Source organism: Cetorhinus maximus, chromosome 2 (assembly GCF_964194155.1).
Source record: "Cetorhinus maximus chromosome 2, sCetMax3.hap1.1, whole genome shotgun sequence".
Lineage (NCBI taxonomy): Eukaryota > Metazoa > Chordata > Chondrichthyes > Lamniformes > Cetorhinidae > Cetorhinus > Cetorhinus maximus.
This window is the reverse complement of record NC_135880.1, coordinates 75,153,487-75,169,966: the sequence shown is the minus strand read 5'-3', so window position 1 is coordinate 75,169,966 and position 16,480 is coordinate 75,153,487. Positions and strand designations below refer to the sequence as shown.

At 41.7% G+C, this 16,480-nt stretch overlaps 1 protein-coding gene across 1 annotated transcript in view; it reads left to right on the top strand.

Moving 5' to 3' along the window:
- The window catches only part of tmem232 (transmembrane protein 232), a 194,307-nt gene that overhangs the window by 37,689 nt on the left and 140,138 nt on the right, over window positions 1–16,480 (top strand). Inside the window, exon 7 of the mRNA XM_078557836.1 lies at window positions 7,692–7,861. Within this exon, the coding sequence (XP_078413962.1) occupies window positions 7,692–7,861 (170 nt within the window). The remainder of the gene's footprint in view (window positions 1–7,691; window positions 7,862–16,480) is intronic.

Below are 16,480 nucleotides of genomic sequence, written 5' to 3'. Positions count from 1 at the left end.
GCCATGAGTCTGTGGAACTCTCTTCCCCAGAGAGCGGTAGAAGCAGGGTCATTGAATATTTTTAAGGCAGCAGTAGTTAGATTCCTAACTAACAAGGGAGCCAAAGGATATAGGGGGAAGGAAGAAAGGTGGCATTGAGGCCCCAGTGAGAACAGCCACGATATTATTGAATGGTGGCGCAGGCTTGGTTGGGGGTGGGAGGGGAATGACTTAGCCTTGCTTCTAATTTGTACCTCTGTTTGTATGCCTGTAAATTGCATTGAAATAACAAGTGAAATTGAATTCAATGAATTTGGTTATTTAAGAGCTAACATCAGGGAAAATGACCATCAAAACTGACAGATTGCCACAAAAAATCTACTTAGTAAGCCACAGGGATGTAAAGTAATTGTTGCAGAACAGAATTTTTAGAGAAATATCAAATCAGCCTGGACACTAGACAGATACTCCATTTGCCAAATTTTTGTCCTCACACTTAACCTATCTATATCTCTTTGCAGACTCATTTTGTCATCTTAACAACTTACCTTTCTACTTATCTTAGTGTCATCAAATTTAGCAACTATACATTTGGCCCCTTCATCCAAATCATTGATATAGATTGCAAATAACAACCTGACATGGTTGTATCTATCCTTATCGCATTGGCCATATCAACTCAGTAGAAGTGGAAACAGTGGTATATAGTACAGTGAACTTGGCCCTAGGTGTCCCCAACATTGATTCTGTTTTATGGCTTTGGTTTACTTAAGCCCAAGAAAACAGCCTGTTGATTTCAACCTCATCCCCTGCCTTCCCTCACCGACTGACCAATTCACCATGTTCAACACCATTTGGAGGAAGTATGGTGGGAAACAAGGACACAGAATGCAGTGTGAGAGGATAGTTTAATAAGTGACTTGATTGGACCTAAACTAAGTTGGTTGAGTTCTGAAGGACATAACTGTGAGACTGAACCTGTGCCAAGGAATAAGTGAGCCAACAGGACAAGATAACCTCCTCAGCCTCTTTCTCAACAACCCACCTGTTGCAGATGAGATCACATAGTCCTTGTGAAGCCAAAATTTCTCCTTCACATTGAGACATCCTCTATTGTGTATTATGGCTGTCCCACCCTAAGAAGACTAAGAATGGGTATCCTTAAGGCACTGTGGCCATTAGCAGCAGAATTATATATAATAACAGTTTGTAATCTCAGTGCCAAACACAACCCCTGGTCATCCATCATCATCAAGCTGTAGTTCAAAGGGGAGTGAGGAACTACATGGCTGGAGAAGCGTCGGATCTACCTTAGATTGAAGCATCACAAGGATATTTACATGCCAAACACCAAAAGGAACAGGATAAAAAGAAAGCTAAAGATTCCAGCAACCAAAGATTAGAACAAATTTCTGGAGCCAGACACACCTAGTTTATGACTGCAGCTGATATTGCTTGCTGTGCAAGCCAAGTCCCAGTGGGATACTTGTCTTACTGATCATAACCTTTTTTTTGTATTTTGAAAAAGAGGAGAAAACTACTAACCCCAGAAGCATAGAATCCCAGTAACACTTTTAGGATTTTAAAATTAAAAGATTTATTAACAAGAAGAAAAAAAAAACTTAAACACACAAGGTTAAAATTACACAGATAATTAAGCCTTACAAAGCATTCCCCAAAGAAACCCATTTGGTCAGAACGCAGAAGTAAACTACTTGGCAACAGCTCCCTTCTAGATTTTAACCATAAAAATCTAGTAATATTACCTAAGGGAAAAACTGCTTCTACTATAATAAAGTAAAGCACATGACTTCTCACTCTCTTCCACTCTGCTGTGGAACCGAAGAAAGTTCAGAAACAGACTGCTTTCTGAAAAGAAAGACTTCTCTGGCTTGAAACTGGATGACTGCTTCAAGTTCACAACTTTTCTTAGCTCTGAGCTGGTCTCAGGACATCTCCCCCACACAACCAACATAACTCAACCGCACATTATCCTTAAGTATCCTTTTCCCCTTTGATCTAAGACTCCATTGTTCTAAACACCTCTTTGAACTCAATTTCTCCAAAATATAAAAATCTCTCATGTTTTCTTATTGCCTTAACTGTCAGGTAAAGTAAAAATTGAATAACCTCCCCTTGTTTAGTTATAAAACCTTTGTAAGTTATAAAAGTGCCTTGTCACTTCTAAACTCCCTTTGAAATTTTACAGCTGAAAAGTCAAGTTCCTACTTATAATGCAAATTTCAAGCCCAACCTATTTACTTGTACATTCAACTTCACCATAGCCTCTCATTACAAATGCATGTATCTATCATCTTTACCTTTCATCTCTCTGCTCCCACAAACTAATTATCTGGAGTGAAACCATTGGGAAATACGGGATGGGATAAGTCAATGCAAATGATGCCCTCCTGCTGACAAAGTGTGTTCAGCATAGCCTCGTTATAACAAGCAACCTCTTCCACCAGAAGGACATGTATAAAACTTAGATGAAAGCATTGGCACCTCCTGGATTATGCAGTGGTTCAGACCATAGGTCTAAGTGATGCCTGTATCATTCAATCCATACAGGGAACCGATACCTGCTGGACAGATCATTAACTTGTCAATTGGTGATAAACATCATCTAGTACTGAGACTTTGCAAGGCACATAAGCCCAGGAGGAAGAAAATCAATGCTTCAGCCCTAAAGCAGCCCAACCAAAAAGAGGAATTCCAAGTGCAGCTCTCCCAAGTGTAAAATCTTCATACATCCAACTCAATTCCAGAAGAGTGGGATCAAATAAACTCAGCTGTACTAGACTCCTATGCTCAGACCATTGGGTTTGAGCATCATTGATACTAGAACTTGTTTGACGACAGCGATGCTGAAATATGTGACATCCTGAAACAAAAACGAGAAGACTTCATTGCCAAAATGACCCAAGGTCGCAACTCAAGAAGGTAGCATTCCAGCAGCCCAGAGACAAATCCAAAGATGAAGGACATATGGTGGGAAGAGAAAGCCCAAGAAATCCAACAGTATACTGGCCATCATGACATACAAAGTTTTTTTTGAAACCACCAGGGCCACTGATAGACCAAGATCAAATGGACAAACTCCCCTTCATTCACAAAATGGTATTTCTCTTATTAAGGATGACAATGCCACCCGTCAACTCTGGAAAGAACATTTTGAACAACTCGTCAACTGGAAATCCAAAGTGGCAGCTGACGCTCTTCAGACTACCCCCCACAACCCTGTGGTAGTATCCATGGGTGAACCACTATCAATGGGAGAGCTGGGAGAAGTAATCAGACAGCAAAGCCCACAGCCACGATGGCATTCCAGCTGAGGTCCTGAAAGCTGCTGAACATTTGCTCCTATCAAGACTCCGTGCACTTATCCTATGGATTTGGGAGGAAAAAGAAACCCCCCCAACCCGACTTCAGGAATGTGATAATTGTAACTATCTTCAAGAAGGAAGGGAAATCATGCTGTTGAAACTATCAAGGTATTTCCCTCCCGTCCATGGCAGGGAAAATCCTGACACACATTCTCCTGAACCACCTACTTCCGGTGATTGAGGAAATCTTCCCAACGACACAGTATGGTTTTAGACCTTCCAGAGGAACCTCCAACATGGTATTTGTTGATAGCCAGGTCCAAGAAAAATGTTGAGAACAACACCAAGAACTCTTTATTGCATTCATCGACCTGACCAAAGTGTTTGACTCAGTAAATGGGGAGGCTCTGTAGATTGTGTTCCAAAGATTTGCATGCCTGAGAAATCTCATCAAAACCCTGGCAATTGCTTCATGACAATATGACTGCAACTGGCTTGAGTGGGAACTGTAAAACAGATGCTTCAAAATCCTGACCAGTGTTAAGCAAGGCTGTGTGCTAGCCCTGCTACGATTCACAACCTACCTGACTGTGGCTATTCACCTCATTAAGGATCAACTGCCCTCTGGTGTGACTATTAAATACCACCTAGATGAAAAGCTCTTTAACCTCAGTTACCTCCATGCCAAAATTAAACTGACCATGATAGATATACTTGATCTATAGTTTGTGGTTGACTGCAGTGTCATTGCCCACTTTGCACCAGATTTGCAAGTCACTCACAATCTCTTCAATCCTGCATAGGAGTCCCAGAATGTTGCCAAAATAAAACTCATTTATCTATCCACATCTGGTCATTCCACCTCCTATATATGTTGAAGGAGAGACTCTGGAATATGTTGAGCACTTCCCATATCTTGGCAGCCACGTCTTTCAAGAGGCCATCATGGATGAGGAGATCCAATACATGCTCAGCCTTCCACAAACTAGGACAGTGAGTGTTTGACAATAAAGGCTTCTGCAAGTCAGCCAAAGTCATAGTATACAGAGTGTTTGTTGTCACCACACTCCTGTGCTGCGGTGAGACCTGGACTGTGATACCTAAGAGTGTTAGAGAAATTCCATCAGCAATGCCTTCGCCACATTCTCTGGAATCAGTGGGAGGATCATCAAACAAAGGCTAGTGTGTTTCTTGAGCTAACTACACAAACATTCAGGGAAAACTGCAAAATCAACTTCGAGGAATTGGACACTGTCCGCAATCCTGTTACAATGAAGTGCATGCTCTAGTTGTAAGTGAGAGCAGCTGTTACTAATTGGGGAAAGGTTAGGGCATTATTCTTAAGTATATATAAGAACTGGTTTCCATCTGTGAGGGGGGAGGAAAAGGGAGTCTGTGCTTGTGTTCTCTGGGTTATGAGAATAAACCTATGTTAAGGAAAGACTGGCTCCAGATTCCTTCTTTATTCAACGAATGAGCGTCGAATTATAACATGGATGGCCGTAAACCATCTCCTCCGCCAGGTCCTGTTTGCTCAACTCCCAAATGGCCAACATTCCAGGGGAGGACAAAGAAAACTTCAAAGACACTCTGAAGCTGTCCTTGAAATGTGGCAGCATTGGCATTAGCGACTGGGAGAAACTTGCTACCAGTTGTTCAGAATGGCGACAACTGGTAGATCAAGCTGTTTCACGCTTTGAGTCACAATGTCTTAATGATGAGGCAGAACACTGGCAAAGAAGGAAAGGTAAGGAAGAAGACTCTGTACTACCTATTCCACTAACTTGTGAGATGCCCTGCCCCATGTGGCCAAAGATCTGCGGGCTGGAAATCAGTCTCTTCAGTCACATGGCAGTAACCGGCCATCCAGAATAGATATCATTCTTGAAATGAGGGACAGCCAACAACAATCATGTTCATCTGTGATGTGCCATCACAATGTCCTCTTGACCAAAATCCTGCAATAAAAAACACTGAAAAAAATGTTGCTGTAGCATCTTGACCATGCAACACATCCAATTATTCAAGCAAAATTGAACTAACCGCTCGTGTGCATTCCCATATTGCCTGTCTTGTGGGTGTTGCCTGTCCTCTTCCTATGCGGTTCTATCCCAGTGGCTGCAGCATGGCTGGTGGAAGGCTGTTGAATTTCACCAGAGGACACTGCAGATGGCCTTGCAGGATGGTCTTGAGTAGCTCAGTGCCTTGAAGTCTGACTTCTGACTGCACTGTAGAGAATCAGGCATGAAAGGCCCTTTCGAAGTTACAGAGCCGTACTGTGGAAGTAACAGGAATGAGCGATTATGACATCTAGTGTGTTAAAACAACAATTTTGTTGAATATTGACTTAAGATTATAATAATCATCATAATAATGCAACAATTATAATTGATAATATATATAAAAAAGTGAAAAATAAATAAAAAGATAACTTATTGAATGGAGAAAGTGCTTTATATATATCAGAAGAAATGAAGAAAGACATTTTTTTAAAGCACAAGTAGCCCCAATTTGGTCTGTTCCAAGACAGCTCTCTCAAATGGATAACCACAACCTAGTCTGTTCCATGACAACACCCTAAATTGGTGCATACATTACCATTCCCTTGGTACATACATTATCAAGTCACTGAGTAACCTTCTGGTAGGCGCCACTGGCAGTCACTCCATTCCAGGCCCTTCTCCTGTCTTCAGTGGTGACTATTGTGCTACGGCTGCAGCAGCGAGTCCTCAAAGCAGTGTCCGTTTAAACCAAATTTCCGGCTCCATTCCACCCTTACGAGGTTTGGTACAGCCTTTTCTCAAAACAAGCCTCAGTTCTTATCAATTCTCCTCACAGTCACTGCAAGGCCATGCAGACTTCATAATATCCAAGTTTTTTTTATGCATCTTTTGATGGTGTCTTCCTACCTGCCATCAATCAGTGTTATGTCCATCGATCAAACTTAATCTCCTTATGACCAAACTAGGTGACCACCTCATATAAGGTTACTCATCATCCCAGCCTGCAGTCCAAGGGTCACTGAATGCATAAAGAGAAAGGACTTCCGATGAACAAAAGTCAACTTATTTTAGTATTCTAGCTTGAAAAATGGTAAACAAAGATGTGGTCTAAGTACCAGCTGTGCATGGCCAGTATGAAAAAAAAAGGTCTGGGAAAACAGATCACTACTGATTATTATTGATTAATTAATCAAAGCACAATCATAACTGGGTTAAGATCAATGTCTACCAAGTAAGATTTAATACAAAATGACTTTAGAGTATTCACTATAGGCTTAAAATCGAAAGCAAAGCAGAAATATAAATGCAAGATTGCAAAAATTAGTGGCTGCTGGCCTGCAGGCCTCAGGCCTACAGCACTGCCTCTGTAAGGTGGCTGACAGAGGCTAGACCAAAGGCAGTGGCGGAGTGGCAGTGATGGGAAGACAAATGCTGCCCTCTTGGAAGAGAACAGCAAGTTTGTACTCCATGTTGCCAAGCCCACTCTCATGGGGCAATCCCTAAGCAATCCTACAAATCTGTTGGAGGGCAGGCTGTTGGACTACTGTCGCAGCCTGCATGCCATTCTGAGTACTAAGAAGCCTGCATAGCAGCAAGCATAGATCTCATTCCCTCCACCTGAGATTCCACCACAGCATTTAGAAGATGAGTGGCTTCTGCCTGTGCTGCCATGGAAACTGAGACTATGGCCACCAAATGCTGCATCACAGAAGGGTTTGCAAATGCTGTTATGAAATTGGCCACCATTTGCATGTTGGAAAAATGGGTTTCAAGCTCTGCACAAAATCAACATTTTTCTGTACACTGCCCATCAAAGTCCTGACCTGAGTCCCTTGCAGCAGAACTCTTGTGCCTGATAATGGATCTTAATTAAGTTTTTAACCCTTACTCTCTCCCATCAGAGGAGATTCACCTAGTATGGCATCTATCTTTGTTCAGTCTTGAACATATTTAGAACTGCCATAGACCTGCTGGGCAGAATGACAGTACTGTGATTTAGCCATTCATCACGAGGATTACATTAAGTCACTTGTCACTCATTCTTTCAGCTGCATCTATTTCCTCCCCATCCTTTTATCCAATTAGCCAAACCTCAGGCAACCACCTTTCTCTTGTCTGCCTTGCCCAGAATCAGTTGCTCTTCTATTAACCTTCATTTCCTCGAGTGAATTTTATCCATGAGATCCATCTCCCGTGCATTTGACCCCATTTTTCACTGAACGGCTGACCCTATGTGAGCTGACATTGCAAATGGTCCTATTCAGATACTGTCCATCTCCCTTTCAAACCCACCATTTTTAATGCTCTCCTCAAAAAACATTTTTAATCCTTCTAGGCTTCATAATAAAATGCCTTATCTCTAATATGATTTTTACGTTCTTAGGTCTTCCAGAACGTGAAGCCTGTTATCGATCATATCCAAATGTGTTGCTGGGCGTTCGTTTCATTATTAGAACAGGAGAAGCAATTTGTTACTCTCTGAGATCAAGTGAAGCATGTTGTTATAGGACTGGTGTTTTGGATGAAGAACTGAAAAAAAAATTCTGTAGCCAGGTAGGGAATATTGAATATTAACGCTTTGATTCCACTTCAAATTGTGTAGCCCTCTAACTCATAAAATTGTAAAATAAAAGTAGCTTTTGAAAAAAGTAACAACTGTGATAATTTTCGGAAACTCACAGAACTTTTGTATTATTGATCACTTTGTAAGTAATGTTGAATGGATCCATTGAATGTAATTTTAGTACTTTCAGTGGCTCAAGAAGCTGAAAGTAATGATTGGAATCTGACAGCATAGTATCATAATGGTCAGGGCTTGCTTTATAAAATATATTTATTAGTTATAATGTTTGCTGTTATGTTAAAGTGCTATTTTTGCTTCTGTCCAAGATATCATTGTAAAAAGGAAGCAAATAATTTCAGCAGTCATCCACAAGGGAAAACAGAAAAAGAAATTTTGTGTTAAATAATTTTAATTGACTAAACTCTATGGGCTAAAAATTTGCCCTTCCCGTTTTCCAGGGAGGTGAGTTTGTGATTTGCAATTTACCTATGATGGTTCCATTGGAAGTGGGCAGCATGCAAGTTTGGGACCCCCGCCTTATTACTATGATTGTAGAGTAGGGCAGAGCGGGTTCTGTGCTGATGGCTTCCTGTTCATGCTGCTGGCTGCACTGTGCTTAGCAGGGAGCCAAACAGCTTTGTGCTGAGAGCACGTGGTGTAGCCAGCTTTGCTTTTTAAAAGCAAGCTGTCCATCTTAAAGGGAAGCTTAATGTTGTTGGAATTGAAAGCATGGAAAATGGAACACCGAAGCAGAGAAAGGTTCCAGGATGTGACACTAAGAGGCATTCGTTATCCAGATGACCAGGTGGAGAGATGCCATGGTTTCATGGGGGGCCAAGGGGCTCTCACAGATCTCTGTCAGAAGGGAGTGGGGGAAGTGTGGCCAGGGAGTCAATTCATGGTATTTGTACCTGAGGACCTGGCAATAATGCCACAAGAACTTGAATGACCTCACCTGGGTGGTCAAGGCCAGTGAATGCATCATCACATGCTATCTCCTATCCATGACATCACCAACCTGTCATATTGTTCAGTGAACTACCAACCGCACCCCACCGCCCACCCCATCACTACTCCAACAGCACTCTCTGGAACTCAGTTTTTGCATCTAATATCCAGATGCATGAAGTCACCCTCATACACCTAACGATTCTGCCAGCCTTACACTCACCTATCACAAACTCCAGCCAGTCAGATATTGCATGCACGTCATCCAAATGCAGAGTTATTTAATCACTAACATTCTGCCCTCTGTTCCTTCAGGACAAGATGGCATTCAATAAATGGGGGCAGAGCAGAACTGGTGAGGACAAGAATGTCTATAGCACCTGAGCCCTATGGAGGAGATGACTTTCAGCATCGTGCAACCAGCTGTGATGGAGCCTGTGGCATCTAGTATCACTGAGAACATTGTTCTTGCCTAATGCCCCTTCTGAACTCCCAGAACACACCCATCCTACTATCTGGCAAGATGACCATATTGCTGGTGATGCGGCTGTGGAACTCTTGCCTCCCATTCCAACAACATTTCTCTTCTGATTTCCTGCTGTCAGGCATCCAAGAACTGCTGGCTGTTCAGCTACAACAGCCCAAGGAGGAAGAAGGCGAGCAATAACGCAGCCCTTCAGTGACACTATTTCTGAGTCACTCAATCATCGATGGCTTGTGGGATGCCATTAACTAGAGACCAGACACATCTATATTGTGGGTACCGGAGCTGTGTACTCTGTAACATTGCCTTATGCACCATGGCTGCAGTATCTATTATCTACAGGTTACATTGCAGCACCTCCCAGCCTCATGGTCTCTTTTATCCAGAAGAACAAGAGCAGCAATATCATGAAAACTTTTATCTCCAAGTTCCCTACCAAATCACACAGCATCCTGACTTGTGCGTACTTTGTTGTTCCTTCATTGTTGCTGCTTCAAAACCCTGGAGTTCCCCTGACATCATTGTTGGAAGTTTTGTCACAATTCAAGAAGACCCACTACCTTCTTAGGGCAATTAAGGATGGGCAGTAAATGTGCCTTGCTAACATCAGTGACATGTTTTTATGAAAAAGTTAATTGTTATCATCTTGAGGGAGACCATTAACATTAAAAATAAATTCAAACTCCCAGCTATTAACTGAAAGAATTACACCACAAGATTTCATGTTTTAAATAAAAAAACTTAACTGTATAAGAGTTAAACAAAGCAAATGCTACTAACAATGCTATATTTTATAAATGCTTATTCTCTAAGCCAGAAAATTTCAACAAGACATTCCCTGTTCTACTTTTATTTACAACCAAGAATTCCCCTATACGTTATAGGATCTTGAGGGTTCCTTCACTTCTCCTGGGACCAAACTAAAGTGTGCCACAGCTCTCAGTAAGTTCATTTTGACTCTCCTCAGTGTTCCTGCTATTCTCCAAAGAGATTTGTTGGGGCCTTTCCACTCGCAACCAGCTGAGCGACTTTTTAACTCTCCTTAAGCACCTCATGATTATGGACACTCTAGCTCAAGCATAGGTGTCACTGCACTCTAGTTTAGTGACTCCAACTCAGAAATACCACTGATTTCAGAGAGCACTTTGCTACTGGTCTATAGCTCCTGGCAAAAATCCTGGCTTGTCCCAAACTGCTTCCATTCTCCAACCAATTGTTTCTGTGAAAAAACACACAGATAAAACCAAAACAAAAGAGCACTTCCCTACATAACCTATTTCTGTAGCAACTTGGCATACCTGGGATGTTCCAGATAGAAATTCAAACCAATTACCTCCAACTTTAAACCTGTCCATTGATCTGAAAAGTACATGGATACTTTAAGATCTTTGCTTGTTTACCCATTGCTTTTAAACCTTTGTTTGATCTGGGACCCAGATGAACAATTTAAGCCCTTATGGAGACAACTTTAGACATTATCTCTAAGAAACTCAGAAAGGCCCATCCAATGTTCAATGTTTCCCACTTCTAACTCTGAACTTATTAAATAAACACAGGCCACCCTTTGAACTGCAATTAGTTTAGGTCTGTTGACCAGCCTCCCACCAGGCGCTTCCATTATCTTATATTTAAAACTTCAATCCCACTAAAAGTTATATTTCTAAAACATGAAGCAGGAAATTAGACATTTTTGCAACATAATTAAATAATAGAATCTTACAACACAGAAATAGACTATTCAGCAGTGGTTAAGTAGGTGGCACTCTTTCCTCTGAGTCAGATGGTTGTGGATTCAAGTCACTTCAGAGACACAAATTTCAGACCAACACTCCAGTGCAGGACTGGGGGAGCTGACTTTCTGATGAGATGCTAAACCAAGGCCCCTTTTGCTCCCTCAGGCGGATATAAAAGACCCCATGGCACTATTTTGAAGGACAGCAGGGGAGTTATCCCCAGTGTCCTGACCAATATTTATCCCTCAATCACCTTCTTAAAATCAGATTATCTGGTCATTATCACATGTTTGAGGGATCTTGCTATGCAAAAGTTGGCTGCCATATTACAACAGTGACTATATTTCAAAAGTAGTTCATTGGCTGTAAAGCGCTTTAGCACATACTGATGTTGTGAAAGGTGCTATACAAACACAAAGCTTTTCTTTCTATTGTGCCTATGCCAGCTTGCTGAAATAGCTATTCACTTAGTCCCAGCCTTCATGTCCTTTAAATTCTTTCTATTTAAAAAAAGTGAAGAAGATACAAAAGGCACTCCTAGAAACATTGCAGGAATCTCTCCTTTTCTTGCCAATTTCATTACTCATGCTCTCGTTTATTTTTAAAATCCCTATTATTAGAGCCTTGTTTTATGTTTTTTTTCTCTGTGTCTGCATATCCGTTCCTATATTTCCCTTCCACTGGCCTACAATGTATTCCAAATAGACTAACAAATCCCTTCCTGTTCCTCAACTTCAATCAAATATATTCAACTTTTGTATCTTTATAAATACATATATAAGACTCCCTTCATTTACTTATATATATATATATATATATTGCTTTGAAATTCAATTTTTCTGTACTCATCAGCGCCTCGTTACCCCTTATAGCGATTCCATCATGACATGGTTGCGGTTGTTGGAGGTCAATCAACTCAGTCCCGGGACATCACTGCAGGAGTTCCTCAGAGCAGTGTCCTAAGTCAGTAAGCTTTCATCAGTAAGTTTTCCTCCATCATAAGATCAGAAGTGGGGATATTTCCGGATGATTGCACAAGGTTCAGCACCATTCGTGACTCCTCAGATATTGAAGCAGTCAGTGTCCACATGCAGCAAGACCTGGACAATATTCAGGTTTGAGCTGATAAGTGGCAAGTAACATTTGCACCACACAAGTGCTAGAAAATGACTATCTCCCCTTGACATTCAATGGCATTACCATCACTGAATCAACATCCTGGGGGTTACCATTGACTAGAAACTGAACTGGACCAGCCATATAGGAACAAGGAGCAGGAGTAGGCAATTTCGTCCCTCGAGCCTGCTCCACCATTTAGTAAGATCGTGGCTGATCTGATAGTAACCTCAAACCTGCATCCCACCTACCCCTGATAACCTATCACCCCCTTGCTTACCAAGAATCTATCCACCTCTGCCTTTAAAAATATTCAAAGGCTCTGCTTCCAGCACCTTTTCAGGAAGAGAGTTCCAAAGACTCACAACTGTCTGAGAGAAAAAAAATTGCCTCATCTCTGTTTTAAATGGGCAACCCCTTATTTTTAAACAGTGACTTTGGCTACAAGAGCAGGTCAGAGTCTGGGAATTCTGCAGAGAGTAACTCACCTCCTGACTCCCCAAAGTCTGTCCACAATCTACAAGGCACAAGTAAGGAGTGTGATGGAATACTCCCCACTTGCTTGGATGAGTGCAGCTCCAACAACACTCAAGAAGCATGACACTATTCAGGACAAAGCAGTCTACTTGATTGGCATCTCATCCACCACTTTAAACATTCACTCCCTCCACCACCGATACACAGTGGCAGCAGTGTGCACCATCTACAAGATGCACTTTAGCAACTCATCCAGACTTCTTTGACAGTGCCTTCCAAACCCGTAATCTCTACCACCAAGACAGACAAAGGCAGCAGACACATGTGAACACTGCCACCTGCATGTTCCTCTCCAAGTCACTTATCATCCTGACATGGAAGTATATCGCAGTTCCTTCACTGTCGCTGGGTCAAAATCCTGGAACTCTATTCCTAACAGCACAGACTGCAACTGTTCAAGGAGGCAGCTCACCACCACCTTCTCAAGGGCAATTAAGGATGGGCAACAAATGCTGGCCTACCCAGCAACCATGCCATGAATGAATATTAAAACACAAAAGCATGTTGGATTAAAATGCATATTCTTAATTTTCTTGACATTGCATTTGGAGTACAGAAACTTTTTTGAACAGACATCTTCAATGGGATGGCAAGCAAGAAAAGAAGTAAATGACAATAATATTCCGCTAACCATTAAATTACTGTTGAAGCTAGTGAAAGATTGGTCTTCACCTGATGTAGAATGTAAGAGCTCTTTCGATTGGGATTGCTACTGTGTTGCGATGAATTGTGGTGTTAGTTTTAAGGTTCTAGGGAAGAATGCTGTTGGTGGCAAGCATACTGCTTGTTTACGTGCACATGATACAAACCCCTCCAACCTGTTGTTGCTTCTTGACGCTTCATACAACTTAACCACCTAGTGATAGCTTGAACTCCCATTTATGTTGATGCCAGTGCTCTTCAGATATTAAGTGGCTAGGCTCCATTTTCCATGCCTACTGATGACTACTATTAATTCTTCCTGACCAGAACATTACCATGAGAATAGGGGCACAATTTAAAATATATCGGTCACTTTCCCCAGAAGCCCTTGATGCACCAGGCATGAAAGAAGGTGTCTAAAAGCCAGCAGTACCAATCAGCATGACAATCCTGGTTAGTGGTAGGTGAGGAGTGGTAATGTCACTGGATGAATAATGCAAAGACCCAGACTAATGCCCAGGGAGCGTGCGTTCAAACCCAACCATGGCAGCTAGTGGAATTTAAATTGAATTAATTAAAAAAAATAGAATTATAAGCTGGTCTCAGTAATGGTAACCATAACAGTTATCATTGATTGTTGTAAAAACCTATCTGGTTCACTAATGTCCTTTAAGGAAGGAAATCTGCTTTCTTTACCTGCTCTGGCCTACATGTGACTCCAGACTCACAGCAATGTGGTTGACTCTTAACTTCCCTCTGAAATGGTTTAGCAAGTCATTCAGTTCAAGGGCAATTAGGGATGGGAAACAAATTCTGGCCTTGTCAGTGATGCCCACACCCCATCAATACAAAAAATTGCTGACTCAAATGCAGGACCTATAGAATGCAAAGCATAAGGTGGCTTAGGATCAACAGAAAGCCAGCAGAATGCCATTGAAACCCTGTGGCCAGATTTATTTCATCCAGAGGGGAATATTGTAGAATCATCGAATGGTTGCAGCACAGAAGAAGGCCAATCAGCCCGTTAAGCCCATGCTAGCTCCTTACGAGAGCAATTAAGTTAGTCCCACTCCCTGGTCTTTCCCTGTAGTGTTGATTTTTTTTTCCTTTCAGGTGCTTATCCAATTCCACTTTGAAAGTCATGATTGAATCTGCCTCCACCACCCTTTCAGACAGTGCATTCCAGATCAGAATCATAAACATGTTTTTCTTCATTTGCCAATCACTCTGGCTGTCAACTCTTATGCCAATGGAAACAATTTATCCCTATCTACTCTGTCAAGACCTCTAATGATTTCAAACACACCCTAATCTCCTCTCAACTGATGAAAGTATAATAATTTTCATAATATTTTTCTGGTTTATTGTGAGGTAGGTTTATGGGGGTAAGTATAGTTGGGTCTGTGAGTGATTTAATTACATTTGAAGTCAAGTAGACTGCAAGTTTGCAATCATCAAAAGAAGCTAGGTGCTTGACATGATAATGAGTAAACATGGATGCTGGCTGAGCATATAAGGCATGAAGGGAATTTGCATTTTTAGATAAATAAAGAGAATTGGAATTCAAAGGGATCTCAGTCTTAGTCTGTTTACAACTAGCCAGCAAAGCTCTGCAATGTGTCTATTTTTTCCAAAGGTTACTGACAATATATTGGCAACATGAAAGTTTTTATATTGTGAGGAAGATACAGCTTCAAAGGCATGTGGAACAATAGAATTTACATATTAAAAAGAGAGAAACATATGTAAAGCAGAATGAAAGCCTATGTGTCAGAAGGCCATGTAAGATCTAACAGGAGTGAGTGAAATGGCCTTAACGAAGCCTCCAGCCATGTGTGCATAAGTGTGCTATATACAGAAACTGAAGTTGGGGAAAAGCCATTTGGAATTCCAATGTCAAGTGGGTATTGTGTTAACTTGCTGATTCTGTTTTAAATCTAAAATCTATCCTGGACTGTTGCCTTAAAGGAGTATAACTGGGGGTATGTTAATTAGGAACTTTAGGAGTTATTATAGTAGTAATTGTAGTTTTATGTATGTGCTTGACACCTTTTATTCTGTTAATACATATTTTAATTTAACTTTTAAATTCTCTAAAGGTCTTGGTGGACTTATTACTTCTGAATTCAGTGCGCACATCTCGTAATAAATACAAATTGCAAAACCATTGTGATAGCGTGACCAAGTTTCCCTCGTTGATTTGGTCCGCCTGGCAAACATCACCTGCCATGCCATAACATAACCTCTTCTTGAACAACCCTAGCTTCTTTAATCTATGCACGTAACTGAAATCTCTCACCAATGGAATCATTCTCATAAATCTTTCCTGCAATTTCTATAAAGCATTCACATCCTTCCAAAAGTGCGGTGACTAGAATTGAACACAATGGACTGAATTATACAGTGCACCAGATTCCTCACATGTCCCGGTTAAAGCGTAGGGGGTGAAGCCCGCTGAGGGGAACACCGGCTGCCCTGCAGCCATTTAGCACTCCTCAGGGACAGGAAGCCCTGCCTCAGAGAGCTGCTGGCCAATCAGAGGCCAGAAGCTGTCCAGCACTTGGAGGAGGCATGCGGTGATAGATCAGAGTTATTGAGTGTTTGGGGTCTTGCTGGCTGCCAAGTTGGCAGGCCCCAGCAAGGAAGGTGAGGTGGGTGGGTGCTGGGTTTGACAGGCCATGGTAGGAGGGCAACATGGAGGACAGTCGATCCTTTGGGGGAATCTCTGATGGGCACAGGTGACCTGTTAAGGAGTGACACCCCTCTCCACAACCCACACTGCCTGCCACTAGCCTGTGCAAGGAAACCTGCTGGTTTGGGTGCTTGACATTGTACTCTCTCGCAGCTGGTTAAATGTGGGTGGGTGCGGGATGAGCGATTAAGTGGGCATTAATTTCCAACTTAAGGGCCTCAATTGGCCCTTTTGCAAATAGACGTTGAGAAGGCTGCCCGCTGAATTTAACATGCCTTCCGCTGGATTTAAGGTGCCCCATGCCTTCAAAGCCATCACCAGAGGAGCTGAATGAACTCAGTGCTGAGTTTAAACAAACCCCATTTTGCTGTAGGAAGGGCCATTACTCGCATTATGGGAAAGAAAAATTTTTAGAATAGATGTAAATGCTCTTGAAGGGCAGATAATGTCTGTAAAA